Source organism: Mesocricetus auratus, unplaced genomic scaffold, assembly GCF_017639785.1.
Source record: "Mesocricetus auratus isolate SY011 unplaced genomic scaffold, BCM_Maur_2.0 Super-Scaffold_100008, whole genome shotgun sequence".
NCBI classification, from domain to species: Eukaryota; Metazoa; Chordata; class Mammalia; order Rodentia; family Cricetidae; genus Mesocricetus; species Mesocricetus auratus.
This window is the reverse complement of record NW_024429192.1, coordinates 350,542-378,102: the sequence shown is the minus strand read 5'-3', so window position 1 is coordinate 378,102 and position 27,561 is coordinate 350,542. Positions and strand designations below refer to the sequence as shown.

The following is a 27,561-nucleotide window of genomic DNA, read 5'->3' as shown; positions in this document are numbered from 1 at the left end:
GATCGCCAGGAAAACAAGGCCAAATGTAACTGAAAGAGAAACCCAGAATCATAATTGATATAATCTGAGATTATTTCAGATGTAAAGTTAACATGAGAATAATAATTTAAAAAATGCAAACACTGCTGCTGGGATCTCCTCCCCACCGGATCTGGTATATGTAAGACAGACAGGCACCCCTGATCATCATCTGCTTCCTGAAATTCCCAGGCCTTGAGTTGTTTCAGTATGAAACATCTCCAAACCCCATAGTACTGCCTCAGATTTCTGGTTTTCAAGGACCAGATGATTAGAGATTACTGATAAAAAAAAATAGTCTTAGTGAATTCCAAAAGTAGGTAAGTCCTTTATTGACATCATACAGGTCTTCCACGGTCTCTGTGTTTCACACAACAAGAGTAAAAGACAGTGAAGGCAAATTGAGGCATATTAAAACATAGCCAGCTCCACCACTTCCTGTCACAGAAAAGTATCCTGTCTATGATTCATGTCAAAGTAAACAATACATTAATGTCACTCTTTGTGTCACAAACCAAGTTATAGCATGTTTGCAAACAGGGCACTTTTGCAACACATGTCTACAGTGACAATATTCAGAATGCGAATGGGGAAGGTATAACAATGAGACTATCAAATCTTTTGACCCCCCCAAGAGTACAACTATCTCCTCCAATGGTCACCTCAGGCCACATACAACTGCTGTGGCTGGAATACAGCACATCAGCAAAGCCCTGGGCATAAACCACAACCTCACCAAAAGACAAGAGCCCGAAAGAGTGATTTGTTTGATTAAAAAATGTTTAATATAAAACCTATTTATAAGGAATTTTCCACTAACTTTTACATACGTGGCTCTGACATTTTAGGTGAGAACTCTGCAACTGTCAGGGAGTGGGGGAAGAGGTGTGGTGACTTAGGCATCACTAAAAACCAAAACGCAAGAAAGAATGAAGCAGCAGTTCAATGCTGGTAAGGCTGCTGAATGTTAAGACCAGCTTTCTGATTTTATAACCATTCCCTTTCTGGACTCCATCAGCCAGTGCCAATTATAACCTCACAGGTCTCGAGCAAAGCTAGCATGTCACTCATATATAAGAATCCACTATGCCTCCAAAGACAGGACGCTCTCTGCCCATCGCAGTGAGAAGACAAAGGACACTGCTCCTTCCATGACTCTACCAAAGACGCTGTGCTCCAAGCAAGCAGAGGTGGCTTGCTCTGGGGCAGAGGGGGCTATCCTTGTATAGGCTTTGTCATGAATGACCCGCATCAGCCACCGTCAAGACCACAATGAAATGACACTGACCTAGTCCCATCTGACATCAGACACCATGGCCGGCCACAGTGGCCGGTGGCAGCCTTTGCCCCGACACAGCTATTATCGCCTTGTCCATTAGCCTCTGCTTGGTCAATGTATGGGGCAGGCCACCAACAGGGTGAGCAGAGTGTCCCGGGACCATTCTGTTCCCATGAGGAACACAAGGATGGACCAGAAGCCTACACAGAGCCCTGGTTCTGCAGGGGGCAAGCTAGGTCTTGCTGCATCGGAGCAGTGTGGCAGTGGGGCTCTGGCCTCCTTGGAACTTGAGACTCTGCAAGTTGATGTGTGCTCCATGTTTGAGCAGAGTCTCCACAGTCTGTGAATGCCTGCCCTGGGCAGCCAGGTGCAGTGCACTGAGGCCCTGCTCGTCAGACAGGTCAATGAGGTCAGCACTGACCAGCTCTTCTACCACCTCCGAGTGCCCATGGGCAGCAGCCAGGTGCAGCGCCGTCTGATTCAGGGGCCCCCGAGCCAGCACATCAGCCTTCTCCTCTACCAGCAGCTTGACAGTGGCCAAGTGTCCATTCCGGGCTGCTAGGTGCAGGGCGGTACAGCCCTCCGAGGTCAAAGCCTCCTTGCCAGCACCGCGATGTAAGAGCAGCCTAGCAGTGCTAGTGTGTCCGGTCTCCGCGGCAACATGCAGAGGTGTCTGTGCCTGCAGACTGCAGATGTTGATGTCAGAGCACAGGTCAATAAGGATCCGGGCCACACGGTAGTGCCCCCTCTGAGCAGCCAGGTGCAGGGGTGTCCTCCCGTCGAGTGTCTGGGCATTCACACTCACCCCAGGCTGCTTGGCTAGCAACTTGACAATGGACAGGTGGCCCTGCCAGGCAGCATAGTGCAGAGGCAGCCAGGCATCCTTTCCTTGCAGGCCCACGTCCACACCACGGCGTAGCAGGGTACGCACAATGTTCTCCTGTCCGTGCTGGCACGCCACATGCATGGGCGTTCGGCCCTCGAAGTCCACCTCATTGACAGAGGCGTTCTTCTCCAGTAGCAGCCTCATACTGGCCTCATCCCCATTCTGGGCTGCAAAGTGCAGGGCAGTCCACTGGTCCTCATCCTTGGCGTTGACACTAATCTTCCGGGCCAGCAGTAGCTCCACGATTCCCCGAACCCTCCGCTCCACAGCCATATGCAGTGGGGTGGAGCCCTTCTTGTTGGTCAGGTTGGGGTTGGCATTGTTAAGCAGCAGCCACTTGACGCACTCCTCCTGTCCTGCCTCCACAGCCAGGTGCAGCAAGCTGGCACTGCTGTCGAGAACCAGGTCCACATCTTGAGGCTGCAGGATCTTCATCAGCTTGCTGGTGTCCCCCGACATGATGGCATCCACTAGCTTCTTCTTCTGAATGTCTGTGGGGCCCAGATCTGCAGGGAGAGGGGGTACAATGTCGGAGGTTAGAGCGAGGTCATTACGGCAGGATGTGGGCTTCTAGGGCTTACGGGCTGAGGTCAGGTGGGCCACATCTGCAGGGATTCTGAACAAGGACATTCAGGGTACATGCTTTACTTGCAGGCATCCACCCCTGCATGCTTATTTCAGGGAGACCTTGGGCAATGTACTTAATGTCTCCCATGTTCCTCTGCTGATATGCAGAATAAAACCATTCTAGCTTTTCCAGGGTTGGAAAAGGCAACTGACCACACTCCTGCCCTAGCAACAGCAGATTTCTGACAATCATTTAAAAAGAGGTACACCAAAAAGGAAAGCCAGACAGAAACACAATCTGCCTGAAGACTTAGACAGACTCAAAAGACACTCTTCCTGGGGCTCTACTGGCCCATAGATACAGTTCCAGGAACTTCAAGGGGATTCAAAGTTGTGCCCCATATCATGGGAACATCACATGGGATGTTTCTGGAATGATCCTCAAAACTGGATTTCTCAGGACACTGTTGAGTGTTCACAATGGAACTTTCTACTGAACCTAAAAATCCATTGCCATTTCTGAGAGTCCTGACCCCCACGAATACACTCTCCCTCTGCAGGTGCAATGTTCTCCAGGTTGTTCTATACTCCAGTGGGAGGTATGGGTGGTATTAAGGAGACAGAGCCTACCCAGTGTTTCAAAACTGCATTCTTTTGTTGTTTTGAGACAGGGTCTCTCTATGTCCTGGAACTTGTTTTGTAGACCAGGCTGGCCTGAAATTCATAGAGATCCTCCCAAGTGCTGGGATTAAAGACATGCACCACCATGCCTGGCTTAAACACTAAAAGCTCATAGGATGGTAGTCATTTCTCAGGCATGAGGACAAGACCATGACCAGAGAGGATTAAGCCTAAAGAGAAGATTTTAGAACATATCTCTCCATGGCAGATAGTGATACTTCTATGGCTGCTGTGAAATTAGTCCTGACTGTCCTTTTTGATTCTGCTGTCCATGGCTTGGATACAGTCCTCTCTACCCATCTTTGCAAGGCATTTCCTTAACCTCCAATGCTCTTTTACTCAACATTCTACTGGAAAAATCCCTGAAGGCTGGTAAGATCCCAAGTCTTTGGCACAGCTATCTACACTCGGCTTCCCTCATGGTACATCCTAGATTGAAATGCTTGTGCTTTACAAAGTAGCCACAGCATTCCAAATGTGAACACCTCCCAGGACAGCCAGCCCAGCTTGATTCAAAAGCCTGGGACAGGGGCCATCTGGAAGAGGCTGAGTATAGGGCACAAGGCTGACACAAGCAAAGTCCCCAGTGTCATTAGTTCCCCTGGATGGGACTTGGGCTTTCCAGGTTGCAGACTTGAGGCCAACTTCTGTCCCAGGACAGGTTCATCCAGTTGGTGTGGCCTGTCTTCCTTGCATGCGACATGATACAAGGAATTTCTGGATCTGTGCTCTGAGCACCAGCTATGCTGATAACGCCAAAGACTCGTGAGAAAAAAACAGAAAGAACACAAGAAGCATCAGAGCAAGAAACCCAGCACATCAATTGCTCAGACTCTAACATAACTCACAAGAGAGCCCTATGCAAGCTCAGCAGTGCTCAGTCACTCACCGCCTGTCAAAGGTTCCCGCTCAAATGACAGTGACAGCGATCCTCTGGAGGAGAAGGCTGAGTCCACTGAGGACACCCCAGAGAGCCTCTTGCCACTGCTGGATGACGGCAGCTTGCACTCAGAGGAACTTCGGCTGAGCTCCTCAGGGCCTTCAAGAGTCTGGGAGATCCCAGAGTCCAACTGTGACAGCAACTCAGAAAGACTGCAGTCATTATCAAAGGGGGGAGCAGAGGCGCGCTTGAGACGTGCAGACTGGGGCCTAGCCTGCAAAGATGGAGAGGTTGGTGGTGAGGACCCTGCTCCTCCAGTCTCCATGTCCGAGTACAGAAAACAAGAAACCACTGGCCACAGAGCAGAAACGGAGATCCCAGAGCTGTGCACTCCCATAGACAAACAGCATCAAGAATCCCTGAAACTCAGGGCTGCAAAGAAACTTTGTGGGCCTCCCTGGCACAACGGAATTGTAAGAATAACACTTTACAAAAATGGAAAAGTTTGTCCTATGCTGCCTCCCACTCAGGGGCACTGCCCACGTGTAAGGACCAAAGGCAGTCCACGTGTAAGCTTCGAGAGCACAGAACAGGCAAGGCTAGGCCCAGTCCATCCAGACTTCCCAGGTACGTCAGTCTGGCTTAGGGTTGTGTCAACGAGGGAAACGGGGGTTTTTACAGGTCTGGCTGTTGAAAGAAAAGCAGATTTCCAGCGACTAAGTCTGAGGATTGCTCACAACTCCTTCTGAGCCTTCCTCCCTTTGGGAACCAACCTTACTAAGTTTGTGACCTGTGTGCTAAGTCATGTTTACTTGCTGGCCACCAGTGTTATCAGAGGTAGGTGTTTTTTGTTTTGTTTTTTTTCTGCTGTTGTGTACTGAAGGGGTAGGTTCTGCCCCTTTACTGCTATCAGGAGCACCGGCTCCAGCTCTGACCTGTCCCATTGCTATTCTCCCAGGGAGAAGCCAGATAAACAACTACCACTCCCAACCCTCATAACAAGAGTTCCCTTGCCCCTGGGCTTAGCTTCAACCATTACCCTGAGGCATTCAGCTAGCACTGGCCTTTGGAACTTCTCACCACCTCTGAGTAACCATGTGGTACTTAGAACACAAGCCATTTGTGTATGAACAGATCCATCTTCCACCTATCTGGGGCCCAGGAGGACTGGGGCAATCTGGCCTTCCATGATCTCCAGTGTGCTGGGCTGGTGGGGGAACCCCTGTGGGACCTACGTTTTCTAGAAGGAGGTGTAGGACAGGTTCAGAGGGAAATGGGGAGGAATTTTCAGAAAAGATGTTGGACTGGGAACCTCCCCACCCTCCCCCCCACACAAATTGGAAACCTGAAGATGCCTGCCAGAGATGCTTACCTCACTCTTGGTCTCTGGGGAACTCTTCTCACCTGGCTCATGAGCCAGGTCTTTCTCCTCCTCATCAGGCTTTTCACAAAGGACTTCAGTTTCAGAGGTAATTTCTTTGGGGGTAGAAAACAGAGAGTTGCCACCTAGATACGACTCTCACATAATTCTATGGGGACAGAAGCAGTGACACCCTAGTCTCTAACCAGAGGAGGTCATGCACAGTACCAGGAAAAAGTCCCAGGCATCACCAGAAAGGCAACCCACCCACAATCCTGACTGGGCATCCATCTGGAAGGTCTCATTATGATAAAAATGGGTCCTGAGTAATCTGCCAGATACAAAAGGTTAAAACTACCAGGACTGGCAGGTGAGCCCCAGCCCACTCATGTCTCCCTGGGTTCATTGAAAAGCACTTTCTATAGGGTTCACTTTCTCATCCCAAAGGCACATCTATCTGTCCATGAGAACAAGACCCCAAGAGAAGTGAAAGAAAGGCTGCAGGCCTCTAGCTACCTTCAGCTGCCTAAAGATACACCATTGCACCTGAACTTGAAATCCAGGATTCAAAGCTACCTGGAAGCAAATACAGCCTGCTAGAAGCAGAGGTGGACATTGGTTCTGACAACCAAAGTAGGGGGTGGGCCACCCTGTTAGTGGTGGGCTTGTTTCATCCCTGTCTGTACACACATGGTTCCCCCCACCTGAGCTTGGCCCTCAACCATGTCCTGGTCATCAACTCTATGGCCTGTGTCACCGGAAAAGCCATCCCATAGTAACAATTAGACAAAGAGACAGGGAGGGGCACTCACCTTGGAAGGTGGGCCGCACCTGTGGGTCTGCATGCCAGCACCTCTGCATGAGCCCTATCAAGTTAGCACAGGCTCGTGGTCGAGGTCGGCAGACAGGTGGCAGCTCTGGGCGGTGGCCCTTCACCACTTTCACCATAATGTGTAGAATGTTCTTCTCATCTGCAAAGGAGAGGCACATGTCAAGACTTTGAGGAGCAGGAGACAGCTCCTCACTCACTCAGACGTATGGACAAGTGATTGGGACATGCTATGACAGGCACATCACCTGGAACACTACCATTTCCCTTTCCAAACTGGGAGCTTTCTTTAACCCATATCCTCATAGGACATACCATTCTCTGTTCTCCCAAGTTTAAAAACTATGTCTCATGGGCACAGACTCTGCCATTATTTATTATTACCAGCCCGGATCAGGAAGGATTCAATGTGACTCTCAGTAGGTAACCTTCTATTCATCTTACACCATGTAGCCCATCGGCCGATTGTTCCCACGGGCATTTCCCCACCCCTGCATTCCGAGCACACCCTGTAGAGCAGCAGGAGCCTATTGGCAGGTATGGAAAATTGGTCCAAAGTCACTACCGGCTGCCAGGGTTCCACAGAGACGCTTTGTTCACTTTCCCGTTAAGTCTTGTGCAATGCCTATCTCTTCAGTATCTGCAGGTTATTTCCATGATAATTCAACCTTCCAAACCCAGCAAGCTTTCCAAATGCAATGAAAGTCGAGAGAATGCCTAGAAGATTTTCTGCTGCCAACACCAGCCAGATAAAGCCTACATGACATCTGGGAAGTCCTGCACCTTGATTCCCCTCGTCTAGGAGACAATAAAACCTGAGTAGTGCCTAGATCTTTGACACACCACACACCTGATTTGAGTCACTGCTATCAGACAATTTCACACCCAACCAGTAGGCTATTACACAGAAAAGATTTCAGACTGTGGAAGTGAGGGAGGGAGGAAGAAATTAACTGCTGGATCACAGGAACAGCTAATGGAGACAGAGATCTACTGGGGTATTGAGAAGGTTCCAGAACTATGCAGTAATGATGCTTGTCCAAAAGGGAATATATAGACTATCAAGGAAATTTGCACACTTTAAATGTTAAAACTGGTTTCTTTCTTTTCCTTTTTTCTTTTTGGTTTTTAGAGACAGGGTTTCTCTGTATTGTTTTGGAGGCTGTCCTGGAACTCTGTAGACCAGGCTGGCCTCAAACTCACAGAGATCCACCTGCCTCTGCCTCCCAAGTGCTGGGATTAAAGGCGTGTGCCACCAATGCCCCAGCTAAAACTGGCTTTTTATTATGTAGATTTTTTACCAGTACAAAACAATAAGTGGCATCAAAGAACAAGGCACAGTCTGGCGGTACCACAATGGATCTGTCCTCTTTGTAAGTGACACGGCAAAAGTGTTTTGTCAGCCACCTGAAGCAAGCTGGCCGTGGCCTCCAATGTACTTGCAGGGCAGGGGTAAGGCATCTAACTGAGGATTGCCATGTGGCTTTGAATACTGGGAGTCCCAATGCAGCCAAGCATGAACAAGAGGCACTATGGAAAGGCTGAGAAGATTCAAGGACATCCCCTTTGCTTCAAGCAGGGCCACTTACCTGCAAATGGCTTCTTCTGTGTGAGCACGCCCCAGATCACAATGGCGAAACTGGAAGAGAAAGTAGGTGTCAGTTGGTGCTGGAGTCTCAGGTTTGGTAGAGTTCCCAAACTCTGAGCCACCATTCACAGGGGCGCAGACCAAGACTCAGACATCTATGGGCACTTTCACCTCTGTTCTCTGCTGTGGCGTCAATCCTTTAAATCCAAGGTCAGGTTGGTTCTGACTAAAATACTCTTTTAAGAGGCTCTTGGAGGCACCATCAGAGAGTGGCTAAAGAAAATGTATAGAAAGTACTAACTAAGAAGCAACCAGCTAAGCCTGAAACCCTCTCTTAGCTACTGGGGGGACATATGTTTAGATAAATTATTCAAGGAACACTGAAATAATCCAATCTTTAAAAACAAAAAAAAGAAAAATTAAAGACTGAAAATTGAGCCTAAGTCATCAACTGGAAAAATGCAGGTTCAAAAGCTAAAACCAACTTTAAAATAAAGTACTGGATTCTCCCCAAACTCTACAAGCCCTAACTAGTCCCCAGAGAGTCCTTCCCAGGGAGACTCAGCACACATTGGCTTCTGTCAAACCAGTCAGCTGGGCCTGGTGACAAAGGACAGAGCTGGTTGAGATAGGGCCCTCATAGTCTGAGGAGGAAAGGGAGATAGGTACTCAGAGGATAACAGGTCCAAAGGAAACTCCGTTTTCCCAAATTCTTACGTTTAAAAGAGTCAGCAGTCCTTTTCCCCACTCTTATCACTGGAAGAAGGGACAAGTGGCTACAGTGGTGCCTATCAGCCTACCAAAGCTCATGCCAACCTCCAGCCTCCTTCAGCATCACAAGTACCTGCTGCACATTTCGAAGGCCATGCTGGCATCCTAGCTCCTCTTGCCTCCCCCCCTAGCCTACACTTCTGCAGCTCATGAACTCCCTGTGCCTCCCACAGCTACTCATTCCCCTTATAACCTTGCTAAGCTCCCTTTGCCTGTCCCTTTCTCTTGCTCTCTCTCCCCGACTCTCCCTCAACTCTGTTCTTGTCTTCTGGCCGGGTCCAGTCTGCTGGCCATGTTCAGTCTACTATTTCCTCTGCTCTGCAATCTTCCAGAGGCCTCTGGCTGTTCTCTCTCATATCTATAATAGAAATCTCCTTAACCATACCATGGAGCAATCATGTTGTCAGTTTATATGCTGGGGACTTAGAATGTGAGCCGAAGTCCCTCCTTCAGAGGCAAGCGACCCATACGTGGGAGCTGCTCACTTTGGGATTCACAGGAATATGTGCTTTAAGGAGTCCAAACCCACATACCTATGGATCCTACATACCTATGAATCGGTGGGTTACTCAAATAAGCAGGTTCTTCTGCCAGACAAGTAGGAAAACCCATGTTTCACAGAAATACGGCATCATGTACAATATTGGGCTGGAAGCTGCTTTTTCTAGCTTTTTCTAACTGTTTCAGCCTAGCACCAGCAGGAACAGCCCCTTCCTCAGCAAACACCACCCACAGGAAAGAAAAGTCTTTCCTGTGCCTGGGGTGCATGTAGCCACCAGCTAAAATCCCCAAGTGCGAAAGGCAAACCCCATGGCTAAATGGTATCCCAGAGTCTTTCTAGAAACTGCTGTTCAGGGCAGGAAGCAGCTGTGAAATTTAGAGCTCCCAGCCGGCACAGAGGGCATGGTGGCATGTCACACACCTGTACACATCATGTTTGGTGTCAAACAACCGGCTCTTCTCACGGATACGCTCTGGAGGGAGGTAGGCGATTGTGCCAAACAGGCCATCCATGCTGAGGTCATGAGAGTGGGACATACCATTGCACTTGGCCAGTCCAAAGTCGGAAATCTGTAAAAGCAATCCAAAGGAGGCGTGTCAGCCTTAAAGGGAGTCAGAAGACGCTGTGGCATCTCTCTCTCTCTCTCTCTCTCTCCCTCCCATAACAGATGGTGGTTTCCCAACAAATGATACAGGCACTCACCCCCAAACAGAGGGGCTAAGCTCCAGGCTGCCCTGTCTCCAGGCAGGCAATGAAGCTAAGGGACATAAAAGGGCCAAACCTGTATGCACCATCAGTATATGCTTGATGGACAGGGAAAAGAAAGATACCATGCTTAAATAAAAGAACGGAATTCACTTGGAGACAGAGCTCATAAAGAATGACAGCTGGCCCGAGTTCTGTAAGGCTTCATGTCTGCTCTGGTAACTGATGGTCACAGTCAGCACGAAGGGAAAAACAGCCTTCAGCTTTCAGGCAAAGGGAGTCACGTGACGAGCTGGGGCGTCTATCGTCCATAGTCAGTCCGGTTATGCAACCTTCCAGCTGGGGCAGCTGCAAGTGCCAGCAGGCCCTTTAAAGCCCAACACGCCTTCAGAGGGATTCAGAGTGAACAAAACACACGCCCTCATCACCTTCCGGGCTCACTCCAGATACTCCATCCCCTCCCTTGGTGATGATGTCTCTGTTTCCAGAGTTCACAGGGGAGGCAGGTCCCCACATTGGTGAAGGTGTCCTTGTAACTCACACCACAACTGCAGACTTGGCAGGTGTCTCTGGGAGTCTCCCTTCTCTGCCCATGTCACCACATCCTAACCAGACCCTTTGAAACAGTGTGTACTTAAGCCCCAATTCAGCACCAAAGAGCCTTCCAGTGTACATAGGAATGGCCCCTTTCTAGTCTCCTTCAAGACTGATGTGGTTTTAAGCCTTTTAATTCACTCCTGGGCTCGTCTTCAAACACACCCTGGTAGCAACAGGAAATGGGCTGAGTCAGGACTTTTGTTTCCAGACTGGCCATACCCATGAAGGTCTGGTGTCATCAATGCCCAACAGCAGAAAGACCGAGTGGTAATTAAAAGACCCTGAGGACAGCTGTGGGAGTTGACAGGAAGATATCCTTTAGGGCCGACCCTCTCTCTCTGCTAGCGCTCTAAGCTCAGGCTCAGCGGACCTCTAGGGGCCCCTCAGGTCTGCTGGTTCTGAAAGACTATATGGCCTCAGGAGAAACAAGAACTCTGAAAAAGCGGCCAGTGGCCATGACAAAGTCATCACCAAGTCCTGCAGATCCTTCTTCATGCTGCTTGGAGCTGGGAGACAGTGCTCACCTCTCATAAAAGTTCAGGGAGAGCAGCCTAGATGTTTTACATTCAGAAATGCAGACAGATTTGGGCAACCTTAGAACTGGATGACTTCATTTTCTCTTTGTCATTGTCACTTCATATGCACACTGGACACACCAGTTACTTCAAAATACACTTAAAGAAAAACAGCACTGGATGGAGGCCTGGCATTGCAGGCACACCAAAGTGAAGTACTCGGGAGTTGAGCCAGGGCCGTTCTCTCTCATCCTCCTACCCCTCCCCAGCTTTCAACAGTGGACACCCGAGGTCTCATGATGCTCTCACACTGACACCCGACTCAGTATCCTCAAAGAGCTCAGGGTTTACAAGAACACAATAGCTAGACCGAGCTACCAACGACCTCTTGCTACCTCAGAGAGAAAGGTTTCTTCGCGCACGCAGCAGGAAGAACCTCTCCTGCAGGACACCATGAATAAGTAGTTGGGGATATCTGGATCTGGTTCTAACTTGGATAGTTGGTGTACTTAATAGAGAAATGCACTTGACAGCTCCAGGCTACTGTGAAGCATCAATAGTACCCACACTGAGCACAAGCTCAGAGCAGCAGTGCCTTCCCAGACACAGGAAAGTGAGGCTGGCCCTGCCTCAATGGCCCAGAACCTCAAGAGACCTATCTGCATGGGAGGTGCAGAACCCTCAGCACCATAGGCTCCTCCTGGGAGGCTGTTTCTATAAGACAAAGAAACTGTGTTGTATAAGCATTTTTCTGTTTGTTTTCTGCTTTTTGTCAGTGACTAACTACTCTGATAATAACAGCCTGGCACCACACAAAAGCAGCTTTTGCAGGGCCTTTCAGGGTGGCTCAGGTTAGGGGTTGGCATCAGCATTGCAGCTTTGGGACAGTGTCCTATCATGCTAAAGAAACACCTTCTCAGCCAGGCATGGTGGCGCAAGCCTTTAATCCCAGCACTCTGGAGGTAGAGGCAGGTGGATCTCAGTGAGTTCGAGGTCAGCCTAGTCTACAAAGGAAGTTCCAGGACTGCCAGGACTGTTACACAGAGAGCAAAACAAAACAAAAAACAAAAAACCAACCTAACAAAAGGAACACCTTCTCACCATGGCTCCATAGCTCCCAGTCCAGACACCCAGCTGACACTACAGGAACCACAACTAGCATCAGGCTGAGGGGACAATGGCCTACGAGGGAATGCTAACCCAGAATTTGCCAAGGCAGCCCTTAGTTCCTCAATGAAAAAGCATTAAGCGCCTGTTGTGTACCTGGAACTGAGAAAACACCTAGAGAAGTCGGCACCTAGACCTACAAAGGACAACCTACTAGGGACAGACCAGATACTAGGACATCGCTCTGTACTCCCACAGGGGCACTGTGTGAGCACTCACCCTCACTGATCCTGACGATAACCCAGAAATGAAGTGACAGAGCCAAGGAGCTTGTCCCAACTTCTGGCTGACAAGGATGACACTTGGAAGAGGACAGTACTGTGTCATCATCGTGTCCCCAGCCCCCTCCAGAAGCACAGCACAGCTCTCCCAAACACCCATGTGCCTGTCAGAAGAGGAGGGCAACATGCAAGGGAATGAGATGAAAACAATGGCTGTATCTAGGGCAGCTGAGGGACTCTGCAGAGACCCTGGGTGGAGTGACTCTTGGGGCTACACCAGACCCACAGCCTAGGTAATACTAGGTGTCAGCCAGCTCTCACTCAGCAGTTCTTAAAGACACAGGAGCCTTCATACACCGCCCAGCACGGCCGGCTATTTTCCTCACCTCTTCTCAAATGTCCAGAATCTTATATGGTTTCTGGGCTTTCTTTCATCTAAAGGGTACTCTCCCCTGAACTTGCATGCCTGCTGCATACAGAAGCAGGGCCTGCCAGCTGTGAAGGCCAGCCCCAAGTATCCAGGAACTGACTGCACAATATACTACTTTTCACAGACCACTTTGGCCTCCTGCGACTGTAGTATGTCAGTAAGCAGGCTTCTTGAACATGTCATGAATGGATGGCATTGGGTCAAGATCTCTGGAGGATATGGTTTTGACCTCTGCTCCAGACCTGAATCTGGAGTAATCTAACCAATGAGTGGCCACCAAGTGACTATACTACACCTCTGCTCTGTGGTGAGGCCTTGGCCCAGGGTGGGGGCTTGTTGTTATTGTTTTCTTTTCCTGGTATAGGCTACAAATACGGGAGCAATGATCTTATGACCCACTGGGTCCGTAGGCCCTGTCCTGCCCAAGAAGAATGGAAGCCAATCCCTGCCCAGGAAACAAGCTCAGATCACAAGAAGATACTGGGAGATACCTTGGAGCTGGCTCACACTTGTGTGATACCTGTCTCACTTTTCAGGACATAAAAGCCATGACTGAGCAATGTCTACCTAAGTCACAACTCATAGCTATTGTCCAGAGTAGAAGTCAGTTTCTTTGCTTGGCTAAGTCTGAGTGCTACAAGAAGCCTCACACATGCCACATGGGCCACTGTATACTGAGTCAAGCTGAGTGGTACAAGGAGCCTCCCAAAGGTCAGGCTAGCAGAGAGGATCTGGAACTGTTATGCAATCATACATATCACTGTGACAGGCTGGGGACACTGTCAGTTCCTTGTGCGAACACTGTTTGATCCAGGGCCCCTGGGCCCACTCTCTCACTCAGGCCCATCTACTTTCTTGCAACAGAGAATGGGTGGTTGTGATCAATACTGTGAGCCCATGGCATGGGCCCCCAAGATCACATGCATGTCATAAGACAAAAGTCCATGACAAGTGTGTTGTCCTTGGTGTTGAGGCAGAGATGTCCAGAGGAAAAATATGTCCAAAGCCATACAACCCAGTGCAAACTGACAACACTTATATCCAGGCAAACAACACACATTTCTTATATCATTCTTCACACTATACTTTATAAACAAGCAAAGAAACAAACCTTATAGGCCTCACATCAATATGACTGCCCACGGCTTCCTAGCAGAGGGCACACAGGTGAATGAGTCTCCTTCACAGAGGACCCCCACCACCTATTCATAGTGCCAGACCAGTGAGGAAAGACAGGTTCCTTTATCAGAGGACATGAGGTCTCTCTAGTCCACAGCTAAACTTCTGATGTCACAAGACTATAAGTCCTGGGACCCCTAAGTCCCAGGTCGGCCTCAGGGTGCTCAGAACCTAGGACATGCCAGGATATGGGGGTAGAGTCCCATGGATTTACAAGGGTCACCCTTTCAGGGGCCTATCAAATTCACATCAAGTGTGACCAGTCGGGTGCTCTGGCAGGTCTTAGATTGAGAAAGGCCCTGGCTTCAAGTTTTCTGTTTCAGGAACATCACTTCATTTCTCAGAACCCAGACCCTGAATTCCAGACTCCAAGATCTTAGATATAGAGCCCTCCCTAAAGCATCCAGCATCCTGGCTGCCCACTCCCCAGGGCACATGCTGTCCCTACCTTGACATGGTAGTGGGCATCCAGCAGGATGTTTGCTGGCTTCAGGTCAAGGTGCAGCAGCGGTGGAGACATGCAATGCAGGAAGTTCATGCCCACAGCTGTCTCATGCACGATACGAAAGCGCAGATCCCAAGGCAGTGGCTCGGAGGCCAGCAGCTTCTCCAGGGAGCCTGTCTCCATGTACTCCATGACCAAACCAACAGGTTCCTGGCATATGCCGTACACAGGCAGGATGTAGCGGAATTTGGCCATCTCCATCTTCTTAGCTTCCTCCAGAAGTTCCATGCGTTCCCTGAAAAAGTCCATAGGTGTAAGGCCATGCATCTGTCACCTAGCAGGACACAGAACCACTGTGGATACAACCAGCGATAAATGCACACGTGTGCAAAGTTCACTGTCACATAATTAAACACTGGGCCTTCCAAAGCCTACACTCCTATGATGCTCACACCCGCCTCTGCACCTGGGGTCACTGTGAGGACAGAGTCTAGCAGTTATCTGGATACCTACAGGCAACATCAATCACATCCCTTGTCTGGATGGAAAACTTCTAGCTAACTATCCAAGGACCTTCACCCTCACCTTTTGCTTAAGCCCAACTCTTTCTCTGGCCCAGTCACTCCTAGATCTAATCTCATACTTAACAGAATAGCATGAGTCTATCAGGGATTGGTCAAGGGCCACAAAGAACACTTTCTACTGATTACACACAGGTTGTCCATATTCCTCTAACTATCCATGAGTGGAAAACACAGAGGCATTCCATACGTAACCATCACCACCCAGGACGTTTTCACCATCCCCAACAAAGAGTACCCATTAAACCCCCACCAGACCCTACATTCTTCTGTTTCGGAATCCAGGTGCCCCAAATGGGTGGAATCATCTCCATCATTCTTCTATGCCTTCCTTACTTCATGAGGGGTTTTCAAAGCCCATTCATATTGTTATGCACATCCAAGTTCCATTTGTGTGGCCAAGAATGATGTAGGGATACACTACATTTTGTTAATCCACCCACATGGTTATCAAGACTGCTTGTAAGTACTGATTAGTTTTTATGTCAATTTGACATAATCTGGAGTCATCTGGAAAGGAACCTCCATTGAGAAAATGCTCCCATCATATTGGCCTGTAGGCAAGTCTGTTGGGGGCGTTTTCTTAATTTACGGTCGATGTGGGAGGGGCCCAAGGCCATTGTGGCAGATGGTCCTGGGTTTCGTAAAAAAGTAGCTGGGTAAGCCACAGGGAGCAAGGTCGGAAGCAGTATTCCTCCATAGCCTCTGCCTCCGGGTCCCTGTCCTGACTTCCCTTTATGCCAGACTGTAAGCTGTAAGATGAAACAAACCCTTTCTCCACAAGTTGCTTTTGGTCAGTGCTTTATCATAGCAACAGAAAGCAAACTAAGACACTGCTCCCACCTGTTGGCTCCTGAAAATAATGCTGTACCTCTGGTGGACGAAAGTCTAGACAGCTCTTGTGTTAGTTCTTCTGGGTGTCTGCCCAGAAGCAGAGATGCTGAAACATGTGTCAGGTCTACTCCTGACATTTAGAGAAGCTATGGTGCTGCTGTCCACGGCCTGCTACTTCCTTGTCAGTGACCTTCCACTGGGGGGACATCTCATCACATATATAGGTACAGTCTGAGGCAGAGATAGCTGAAGCATGGGTTGCATTCACCAGCCACAGCCAAAGGTCAATTCCATGATGTTTGCACAGATGTGAATTGCTGTGTAATGGTCTGTGCCAGCAACAGGGGTCAAAGGTCTCAGTGTGCACTCAGGGTAAAAGGCCCCATCCCAAGAGGGTGTGACTGAGCTACATAGAATCAGTGTCTCTCCAAATACACACAAGAAAGCACCCAGGAAGCAGGGAAGAGGCTCCCATGCCACAAAATCTACTGTCTAGAAATAAAGAGCTCCTTAAAGGAGACTTCTAGAACCACTTTCAGAGAGACATGCTAGAGCTGGGAACTGGGCAGCCTGTGTGTCCATGCATAGACCTGGTAGGCTGAGGTGCCTTGGTGCCTCCCCAGAAGAGTCTAGCCTCCACTTGTAGCCTGAAGCTCACTGGGTTTTCATTACTCACCAAAGGGGCTCTTCTGGGTCTAAAGTGCCCATTGGTAAATCACCAGGAGCCTGCTGGAGAACCCAGAATGGTGCTAAAAGGCACTTCCTAATCTGGCCTCCCCTTTGAAACTTTAAAAGGCTCCCAGGCTTCACTGGCCCCATGTAGGAAGAAAAAGGCAGGCAGAGCCACCTGGGCACCAAAAACCACAGCAAAAGCAGCTGTCTCAAACTCTGGCCAGGGAACTGCCATAGGTTCTAAGGGCTGAGCTTGGTCCTCATGAGCACACACTTTGAGCCTATGGTACAGTGCCAGGCAACAGACCTCCAGCTTAAATGAAGCATCTAAAAGGAGTCACTAAAAAGCTTCAGAACAGAGTCTAGCATAGCGTGCTGTCCCAGCCTTCTGGAGACATTGTTCAAAGTAGGTAGTTACAGAAGTGCAGGGCCAGCCGTTGAGACCCCTGGACTGGTGGACAAACTGCCCTCACACTAGGATCTTGTCCACTGCTCCAAGAGTCTGACCCTAAGAGGAGGCAGACCCTGAACATCAGGGGACTATCCTGCCTTGAACTCTAACAGTGTAGAGCAGGCTGGGAAACTACTCCACAAGAATCTGAAAAACAGGCCAGTGAAGGAGAAGACAGTATTGCTTGGGTTTGGCTCCCTTTTTTCCCAGGAGAAGACAGGAGTTAAGGACTGGGCTGGTCAGCAACACACACACACAGCAACTGAGAACTACTATCAGCTGCTGCTTCTGCTCTCTTTCCTGCTAAGAATGACAGTTATTAAGTTATAATTTACAACCCTCCCCACCACCTCTGCTACTTTCATTTTCTTCTATAACATCGCCAGCTTGCACCTTCCAGTGTGGGTAGCCTTCCTGCCCAGGTGACCGCGCTTCAGAGTGTAGGGACCCACCACCGAGTGAACCGGAGCGATACTGCAGTACTTATGTCTGCTGCCTGGCTGCAGCACAGGCCACTTTCCCTCCACTGGACAGTCTTACTCAGCCTAACCAATGTCAGTATTTGCCCAAAGGGTTTACCACACAGCAACTTCTGCGGTAGCTCTTAGAATCAACTCCCAGCAGCCCCACAGGCAGATTAGTTCTACCTTTCCCACCACAAAATCCAACAAGTTCCCTCTCTCTGCCCAGACCCTTTCCAGAACACAAGCCTCATTTTAAAAGAACAAGGGCCATAGGGCTGATAGAGAAAGCTGCCCCTGCTGCATTTACACACTGACTCTGTACAGCAGGCTGGAAGGAGCCCATGACATCACCCCTGGCCTGGGCTACATGCTTCAGGGCACTTCAGTGGAAAATGGCCACTGTTTCCTGGGACAAAAATTAGAGTCTAGCACTGAGGCAGAGTCCTAGGACATCCAGAAAAAAACTTTTCAAAGCATTTATTATCTAATATCCTCTGAACTTTAACACCCACATCATCATCCTGATGCTCCAGGGACAGGCCACCTGGGGCCACCGCCTGGGGCTGGAAGCTTCAGGGTTTAGGTGCTATCGGGAGCACCTGCCACTCCAAAAGTCTAAACTGGGCTAGCTACTAGCCTGGGAGAGGCAGATAGATTCTAGCATACATAGAATTCATCCTTTCATGTCACTGGCTCTTATTTAAAACACATCTTTCTCATAAGCAGTGTTACACATTAGCGTTGGTAACAACACAGAAGGAACTGTACATTTGTAATTATTGCTATTGTTTTAAAACCTGGAGGGATTTTCCAGCTTGTCTCCAGCCTGAATGGATGCCTGGGTGGGGCAGGGATAATGGTGGCAAGCCCAGGGCATGCTCCTGGTCGCCATTCTGTTCCTTCTGCTCACAGTGAACCAAATGTTTCTGCCAAGGAACCCACTGGCGTCAGGTTCATTAAAACACAACTTGATCTCTGCTTCTGCATAGTGCAGAAAGGCTGGGGTTACACTCTGATCTCCTTCGCCCCTGGGAGAGCAGTGCTAATTCAGACTCTGAGAAGGAAGAGAAAAGGCATCTCTGCCCCACTTTCATTCCTGTTTGAGGGTTCCATTTAGAAAATACAGGCACAAACAGGACCAGGTTAGAGTTACAATTTCTAAAGACACTTTTTTTTTTTTTTTGCACAGTGCTGGCTACTGAACCCAGAACCCACATGTGCCAGGCAAGGGCTTAACCAAGAAGCTGTAGTCCCAGCTTCCCTCCAAGTTTCTCTCTCTCTCTCTCTCTCTCTCTCTCTCTCTCTCTCTCTCTCTCTCTCTCTCTCTCTCTCTCTCTCTCTCTCTTTCTTTTTTTGCCCAGGCAGACCCTGAACTCAAGGCAATCCTCCTATCTCAGCTTCCTGATTACTGAGATTACAGTCTAAGAATCTTTTCAAAAGCATTTACAATAAATAACTCACACACATCCCATTTACACCTAGCATAGTGTGGTGGTCTCCCACCAAGAGAGGGGATCGGAGTACACAACAATGTCAGTGATAGCCAACACCCATCATTGCTCCCAGCTCAGCAAGAAATTCCAAAGACCCTGGGATGGTAAGAAGCGGAGGGTCCCGTTACAGAAAAAGGGAGAGAGAACCTAAGTCAGCAATGAATGAGCCTGATGCCTTCAGGGAACAGGGGAGTAGAGGAGGCTCAGGAACAGCTGCCAGGTAACCTGGGAAGCATTGGGGGAGAAGAGTACTTTAGCCTCTCCGATAGGCTCCTGCACACCACCCCAATTACGTTCCCAGGAGCCTCAGAGGGGTTCCCACACTGCGACTGCTATTTTTAAAACTGACAAGAATCGGGCTTGTCCAATTGTCAGCTCTGTAGTTACAGACTTGAGGTTTGCTCGGGCTCGCCCTGACTAGCTGGGGCCCAACTCTGCATTAGCAGCTCTTGGGCCCCTGTGCCAGGGACTTTGTTATTCTGAGCTCCTCTTAGCTGGGAGCAGGGAGGGGCATGGGGCCTCTGGGTCATTTTGTTCTAAGAGTGCTAGATCTGTCCCCCCTCACCGTCCTTGTGAACTCATTAAGTGATATCCCGCCAGGGAAGACAGTCCTCTCCCCAAAGCCAACCAATGGGACCCTCCCAAGAGGAGAAATCTGATCAATGGAGAGGTCACTTGTGAACTGTGCTGAGGTCCTCTAAGTGTCCCCGCATTGGCAGAAATTTCACAAGGGCTTTATGAGTGTTCCGGACATGATTATGGCCCCACTTTCCCAGAACAGTAATGGAGGGTCACAAACCACAGGATGGATAAAGGCTGGGGCCTGGGCAGCTGCTGAGGGCCAAGAGACTCCCAGACATCCTGGAGGGTGAGCAGCCTTGGCTGGTGAAAGTGGGACTTGCCGACAGCTGTGGCTAAAATGACCCCTACCTCCACCCACAAGCAGCAATCAAGGCCATACATGACTCCAGCTACATACTAGGCAGCAGAGGTAGTTGTTAGCTAGCTCGGAGGTCACTGCGGATGGACCTCACCCTCACAATTAGCTTTGGACACCACCTCCACTACCCCTGGGGAAGTACCCCAATGGCAGCTCCTTAGAGGGAAAGTTAGCAGGGCTTTGTTGAGGCCCAGAGAGGGAAAGTCATTTCCTTCTGCAGTTTATCGCTGGCTTACATTTTTTTTCTTTAACTTTTTTTTCTTTAAACATATGGTCTCTCTACATCAGTGTTTGTCAGCCTATCAGATATTTACAGTATGACTCATAACAGTAGCAAAATTACAGTTATGAAGTAGCAACTAAATAATTTTATGAGAGGAGGTCACCAATACAAGAAACTGTATTAAAGAGTCACAGCATTAAGAAGATTGAGAAGCACTGCTCTCCACAGTCCTGGAACTCACTATGTAGACCAAGCTGGTCTTGAACTTAAAGAGATCCTCCTGCCTCTGCCTCCTGAATACTGGGATTAAAGGTACCCATCAACACGGCTAGTTTCTTTAATCCTTTTAAATGTATGCTGGTCAAAAGAACTGTACCTGAGTTCTATCTGTCTGCAGATGCATGCTAAATGACCAAAAGAATACATACAAGACTACAAAAACAAACTATTGTCCTTCCCTACAGAATTAATCCAAAGGGGCCTGCTGAGCATCTAAACAGAAAAAGACTCCTCAAAAAGGTTTAACTTTAAGAAACACCTAAAAGCATGTTAAGGAGATGAGGGAAATAACTATTCTCTTAACGAGATGTATGTGTGATGCCTAGGAAGACCCTTCCAGGCAGCTGCTTGGAAGTCCTTACTGCTAATGTAAGTCTGTAAGCTTTCCACAGCTTTTCCTTTCTTTTTTTTCCTGGCACCCTTTTAGGAATAATGGCCTGCTCACTCTGACACTCTGGGCACCTTCTCACTCTCTGTCTTTCTCTCTGTCTGAAGTCCTTCCCCGTGGAGCTTCTTGGGGTCCACTGTGGAGCCTGCCTGCCTGCTCTCTTAACTCAGAAGACAGGACTTTCTCTTTTTTCTCGTTTTTATTTTGTCTCAGCTGCCAAGACTGACTACTTGTTGGTGCAGTTGTTTTTTTTTTTTTTTTCTTCTCAAACCTCCATAAAACTATTCTCCAAGTCCATGTTTAAATCCTCTTGTCTCTGAGGGTAAGATCCTGCATATAAGGCCCTGTGTCCTCTGGCTGGGGGCCACACACAAAGGCACTTGGAAAATTCTGTTTCTTCCTTCCAGGTAATGCTTTGCAAAGATAGGACATACATCACAACAGCCCAGGAAAAGTGAGCCTCCCTCAACAGCTGTTTCAAGCTTTAGATACAGCCTGGCTAGTCTTCAGGCGGACAAGCCACTCAGGACCAAGCAGAACCAAGTGAATTCCCTAGCATTTCCCAGCCTGGGAACTGATGTGAGCTCCTAACACCGCAGGAGCTTAAACACCTAAATGAGGCCTGGGTAGGAGATGTCAACTCCTTAAACAAGCAGCCGGCCGGCCGACCTGGTGGCCATGTACTTCCTGTTGGGTGCTGCTGATAGGCCACAACCAGCCTGCTTCAGGCAGGGAAGAAAGGCTCTGCAGTTAAAGAACACACACTTCAACACAGGCGCTCTGAAAGTGGAAAAACCCTGCCTGCAACTTGGCCACCCAAAAGACAAGATCTGAGTGTTAGAGGACTGCGAAACTTATGATACCTGCGTCAAGTCTTTGATGGTAAATAATATTCACTCTGCCAAGAAAACAATCCCATAGGTCTCTGGGGGCATAAAAAACACCTCTGAAGAGGTTTTTTTGTTTTGTTTTTTAACCTTTGAGAAACTGTTGGCTGCTATTCAAAATGGTCTGGATTTCACCAAAATAACCAAGTGCCCCCCGGGACCTGAAGGGTTCCCAGGATTGGACTGGGGAGGATTTACACAGCACGGTAAGGATGCTGAGCAGGTAGTGATTTTAGACACTAGTCCTCACTGTCCCATAGTTTCTAAGAAAAACTGGGTTATAGCAAAAAACAAGCAAGCAAACAACAAAACGCCCAACAGCTCTGACAGAGTCGGAAGTAGGGATGAGGTGTAAAGGGAGTAGACTTGAGGTCTCATCCTCAAACCATCCTTATTTTCACTCAGGCCCTGCCACGGTCACCGTTCCACAGTAAAGCTGAAGTTCTGAGTTCCTGTGGGTTTAAGGCTGGCCCTGCTGACGGCCGAGGCTCAATGAGATTTAAGAGGGATCTTAAATTGGTAAAATGCAAACGCTAAGTCCATGTCAGTTTGGTTAAAGAATAAGACCTTTAAATGTGCCGTTTTGCGGCTCATACGTAGTAAACTATCACCACCCAACGTCAACAGTGCAATCTAAGGGAAAATGCTTTTGAAGAATCTGCTTCGCACCTCACCTCCGAATTTACACACAGAACACAAGAGCCCTCGAGCTTACCAGGGTCTCTGAGTCTCCTTTCTTATCGCTGGAACAATCCGCTAGGAGGCACAAAGGCCCAAGATACCGGGGGGGGGGGGCATCCACCTGCCCAGGGTCAAAGCAAAACCTTCCCCAAAGTCTCCGCTTCCACCCAAAGTTCCCTAAAACGAAGATTTGCGCAGAAAAGCGGTGGGCAGAACCAGATCCTGGACCCAAGAGGGACCGGAGAACCTAGAAGCGGCTGGGCGCCGCGGATGCCTCACCCGAACCCAGCCGGTGCTTCTGACCGAAATAATTACGGTCTTACACTAATTTGTGCTCCGACGAAAATTAGTACGTGCAACTAAATCTAACTCATTCACAAAGCGCAGAGGCCACACGGCAATTTCTCTAAGCCTGGCGCGGACCGCAGCGCCTAGGTGGGTCCCGGGCGAGCCCGACGAGCCTCTCAGGGCTCAGGGCCACCGCGTCAGGCCAGCTCCGGAGCTGCGAGGGGCCGGTGGCTTGAGAACCGCCAATTCTGTTCCCCCGGCTCCTCGCGCAGGGCGCAGCGCGGAGCCCCCCTCCAGCCCGGCCCCGCCCGGCCACTGACCTGTCGTCGACGTGCAGGCTGGGCGAGCACTTGATCGCAAGCCACGTCTTCCAGTGCACGTGGCGCACCTTGTATACCTGGCCAAAGCCGCCTGAGCCCACCTTCTCCCAGCCTGCGAACTCGCCCGCGTCGAAGGTGCGTAGCAGCCCCAGCGCCCACCGGCCCCGGCCCTCGCCCTCCATCGCGTGCTTATCGCCGCTGCCTGGCTCAACCGCGACCGCCCAGGTGCTCAGGTGCGCGCCCCGCCCGTTGACGTCACTTCCGACGCTCGCCCTGTCCCGCCCCGCCGAGCCTGGGCCCACCCCCGAAGCCCTCTCTCCCGGGATCGGCAGCCGGTGAGAGTCCAGCGACAGGTGCTGCGGACCCAGTAGGGATGTATGGGATCCCCGCGTTCCCTAGGGCGCGCTGCGGCTGGCCGGCTTCTCACGTACATAGTTCGTTGTTCACAGTGCTGCCACTCTACAAAACGCGGCCCAGAAAAAGTAGTCTCCAACTGGGACGTGAGCTTAGATCCGATCACCAAGCTTGCTCAGGTTTCCACGGTTATGTACATCTTCGTTTGCGGGCCCTAAAAGTCCTACACAATGTTATCGTCTGGGTCGGTTCATGTACCCGACGTCAGTCGAGAAACTGGACATTGGGTGCCCTTCTGGGTACCTTTTGTAACTGTACTCTTAAATCCTGGCGATCACTATGGTTTTTTCTTCTTTCTTTCTTTCTTTCCTTTTCTTTCCCTCCCTTCGTTCCTCTTTTCCCTCCCTCCCTCTCTTCCTTCCTTGCTTTTTCTTGAAAACTTTTGTTTATATTAAAGAGTTATATAGTACCCAATCTTTGGAATTTATTTTCCACTCCTCTTGCGTTTTGCTTTTTCACAGAACTTCTCTTAGGGGATAACTGGTTCTTTAAAATTCAATCACGCCTTCCCTGTACTGGGGTGGCTGAGGCAGGAGAATCACCTTGGAGTTTGAGATCACCCTGGGCTGCAGAGTGAGATGTTGTTTTAAAAGTAAGCAAACAAACGCGCATAATAAGTCTCCATTTCAAATGCGGGAAGTCCCTTCATTATGGAAAACAGTGACATTTTAAATGTAAACAGATGACTGGAAAAGGAAGGATAATGAACTTGTTCACTTTCAGGAAAATTCTCAGCTTTGGGAAAACAGCTGGGTCAGAGGTACCTGTGACATGACTTCCCCACCTTCAGCAACACTCATGCTGTGTGTGAGAGAGCTATTCCTCACCAAAGCGGATGAATAATGGCCCTCACGGGAGGAGAAGAGGGGGCATTGTGAGGGCATGAATACTGGAGAGCCTCTCTCCTGAGAGGGAGGCCACCCCAAGTCATACCTGGTGACTGAGCCTTCTCCCCTGAGCCCCACATTCCTCCTGACTTTCCAACGGAAAAGCCCACAGTCTGAGCACCACATGCTTGCTTGGGAGTGGGGGTGGGTCTCCGGGGAGCTAGAGACACAGCCTTCCTTTTCCACAAATTTCTGAGTCCAAGACAGCAGATATCTATTTTAAACTTATCTGTAACAAATATAATCCTGTTTAAGCTAACACTTAAAGAATAATTTGGGTTTTTCAATGGATAAAAATAACTTGAAAGTAAACATTATTTTGGTGAGAAACAAAAAGAGTTGACTAGAAAATGAGTCATGGCACCCGTTTCCGGGGTATAACCCGGGGTGCCTTCTCCCCAAGCTTCTAGTCTCACTCTGCCTGCTCAACACCAGGGATGGGGTGACTAACAACCCTTAGCAGTCAAGTAATAAAACACTCCAATTTCATTTATTTAATCATCTGTGTGCTTCACTCAACAAATATTTATGGAGTGTCTGCTGCAGGCTCCATAGGGAAACTTTAACCCAGGGTGATCACAACAGCCAGCCCCCATCTGGACCAGATCACAGCATGGAACTGGCTTGGAATCCTCACTAGGTTTAGTCCCCGCTTCGGGCAGTCTGTAAAAGGGGACTGTCTCTGGGGAGCAGGGGGAGGATCCTGCCGTAGGAGAACTCACTTGCTGGTGTAGTTGACATTTCCAAGTGGGAAGGTTACATACAAGTTACATACACTGTAGGCCAAAAGACAAATGTACAGATTAGAAGAAAAAAATGCCCCGAGAGGGTGCTGCGGTGAGGATCCCTGAATTGAATCTGGGAAAGGCCCTGTGTGATCACGTGAAGAAATCAGTGAGCTCGGATCCTGGCATGCCTTGAAGGCTTTTAGGACATAAAGCATGATGTGTAGAGGAGAGGTTGCTGCCCACATTTAAAGTTCCCCCACCCTCCCAATGCTTATCCTACCCTTTAACTGCTAAAACGGCTGACTTGTCCTGAAGTGAAACCATCTTCATCTGGACCATTCATCCCTATACCCAAACCAGAGAGGCAGGCAGGCAAAGGACCTTGAAAAGGACAGGGGAGTTGCTTTTGGCATTTTCCCTGGAAGGACACAGTTAACCTTTCCAGGTCCGGGGAACTAGAGCAAAGGACTCTGGGCTTGTTGGTGTCCTACCTGGGGATAGGGTCCCAAAACTTACTGCAAGAGTGAGCACATTCGTCCAGATACTCAGATGTGGGAGAATAGCACCTGCTTCAGGACAGTCCTACATGCAGCCCGGGGATCATAATTTGAACACCAACATAACCAGACAACTAAACTGTGGCAGTCATTTTCTACTCCTGGTGTGTATCTGGGCCAAGGGGCTTTAAACAGTTATCTTCAACTGTGAACTTCAGGCTCCCTAGAGCAATCACAGCTCTGGGATGCAGTTAATCTTGGACCCAGGAGCTGGGGGAGGGGAGGACTAAAGGAGTATCCTGGAGCCACCCCTCCACCCCCACCCTCCCAGCTTCCTTCCTGCCACAACTTGCATGGTTGTCTTTGAGACTTCTAGACTTGCTTTGAGTGGTGTTTCTAAAAGAACCCAGCCTGCTCTTGGCAGGGTTTCTACCTGCCTAATTCTAAAGACCTGGCTTGGGAGAGGCCTGGGTAGGTGTCCGGCAGCACCCCCTCCCATGGGGGGGGGTGCAAAGGACTGAGACTACCCTCTTAAACTCCCCACTTCTTTGTCAAACAAATACTTGCTGTTTACACAAACACTCCCCTCACAGAGACTCCACCCTCTTTGGCCCCAGATCCCCACCACTCCCAACAGTCTTTCCCACGATCTTTCATTCATTCCCTGCCCCAGAGCCTTAATCCAGGAAGACAGCCTGACTGTCACAGGAGCTCCTAGACTCCTGCAGGGAAATGGTGTGAAGGTTTAGCCACGTTGGCAATGTCCCACTTCTCAGCCTCCTCTACACCCATGCCTCCTTAAAGACCTCATCCCAGGTCTAGGGGTAAAACTCAGCAGGTAGTGCTAACACATATGTAAAATTCAAGGATGGAGCCCCAGATCCCTATAAACCAATCCCAGCACTCTGGAGGACCAGAAAGTCCATCCTCAACTACATAGGAAACTTGAGGCCAACCTAGGCTGTGTAATACAGTCCCCCGCCCCCAAAAAAACAAAAACAAAAACAAAAAACAAAAAAGAGCATCCAGGAACCCCTCCAACTAGACTGATTTAGCTTCTTGAGGCCAGTGGGAGTTGTGGGATTAGAGTTTCCCTGGAGCACCCTGAGGCCTCTGCATTTGAGGGAGTCCTGTTTGGGGACCCCATGATGCCCAGGAGCTACTGCATGTACTCCTGGATCAGACTCACTTTACCTGAGGTACCCTTTCCTGGGCATCTTTGTCTAGTGTTCCCAGACCAAAAAGCAGTATCTGATGGTCTCGTTATTAGGTAGTTAGACCCAAACAATTTCTAAGATATGGGGGGAAAAACCTGTCTCTTCCTACAAAATTAAACTGCAAATTACCAGGCGACCCTGCAATACCATTTTTAAGTATATACCCCCAAAGAATTAAAAACAAGTATGCAAACAAAAATATGAGTATAATGTTCACAGCAGTATTATCTGTAGCAGCAAAGATTAGAAATGACCCCCTCATGTTCAATAATGCTTGGGTGGATAAACCAGCTGTGGCATCTCCACACTGTGAAATAACTACACAACTACTAAAAGAAGTAAATTCTGGGGAAGAAGGCTCTGGAGGTAGTGCCTAGCAACTTGAGTTAGACCTCAAAACTCACATAAAAGCCCAGATGTGGCCTGCATCTGTATTCCCAGTAAATAAGTGGTAAAGATGGAAGAATCTCACAGAAGCTCCTGGACTAGTTAGGCTAGAGTACACAGAACAGAAACAGGAAAGTCCTTGCCTCGAAAGCAAAATAAAAGTACAGAACTGACCCCCAAAACTAGTCCTGTGCCCTCCCTGTCAGTGCCATGGAATGAAGATGTGCGCACACTCGCGCACGCGCGCGCGCGCGAGCACACACACACACACACACAAATTGATTTAAAGAGTTTAAAGAGTAAATTTCTG

The 27,561-nt window shown here is 49.2% G+C and overlaps 1 protein-coding gene across 2 annotated transcripts; it reads right to left on the bottom strand.

Annotated features, from left to right (window-relative positions):
- Window positions 1-322: 322 nt before the first annotated feature.
- Window positions 323-23,361, bottom strand: Ripk4 (receptor interacting serine/threonine kinase 4). 2 transcript variants are annotated; one of them, XM_005073781.4, is made up of 8 exons: window positions 23,122-23,361; window positions 14,624-14,915; window positions 9,782-9,930; window positions 8,090-8,139; window positions 6,484-6,642; window positions 5,684-5,787; window positions 4,321-4,585; window positions 323-2,689 (listed from the first exon to the last, which is right to left on the bottom strand). In XM_005073781.4, exons 1-8 carry the CDS (start codon window positions 23,301-23,303, stop codon window positions 1,530-1,532), a joined length of 2,361 nt encoding a protein of 786 aa, XP_005073838.1. In that variant the 5' UTR covers window positions 23,304-23,361; the 3' UTR covers window positions 323-1,529. The 2 variants fall into 2 exon arrangements, with proteins under 2 accessions (XP_005073838.1, XP_040606319.1); XM_040750385.1 differs by lacking the exon at window positions 23,122-23,361 and adding an exon at window positions 22,548-22,675.
- Window positions 23,362-27,561: the final 4,200 nt, after the last annotated feature.

Excerpts from the sequence above, each read along its gene's own strand:
- Ripk4 (XM_005073781.4), bottom strand. The coding sequence starts at position 23,303 with ATGGAGGGCGAGGGCCGGGGCCGGTGGGCGCTGGGGCTGCTACGCACC. Across the intron at positions 8,140-9,781 it reads ACCAAACATGATGTGTACAG|TTTCGCCATTGTGATCTGGG; the intron begins GTGTGTGACATG and ends TTTCTCTTCCAG. Across the intron at positions 2,690-4,320 it reads GCGGGAACCTTTGACAGGCG|ATCTGGGCCCCACAGACATT; the intron begins GTGAGTGACTGA and ends CTCTCCCTGCAG.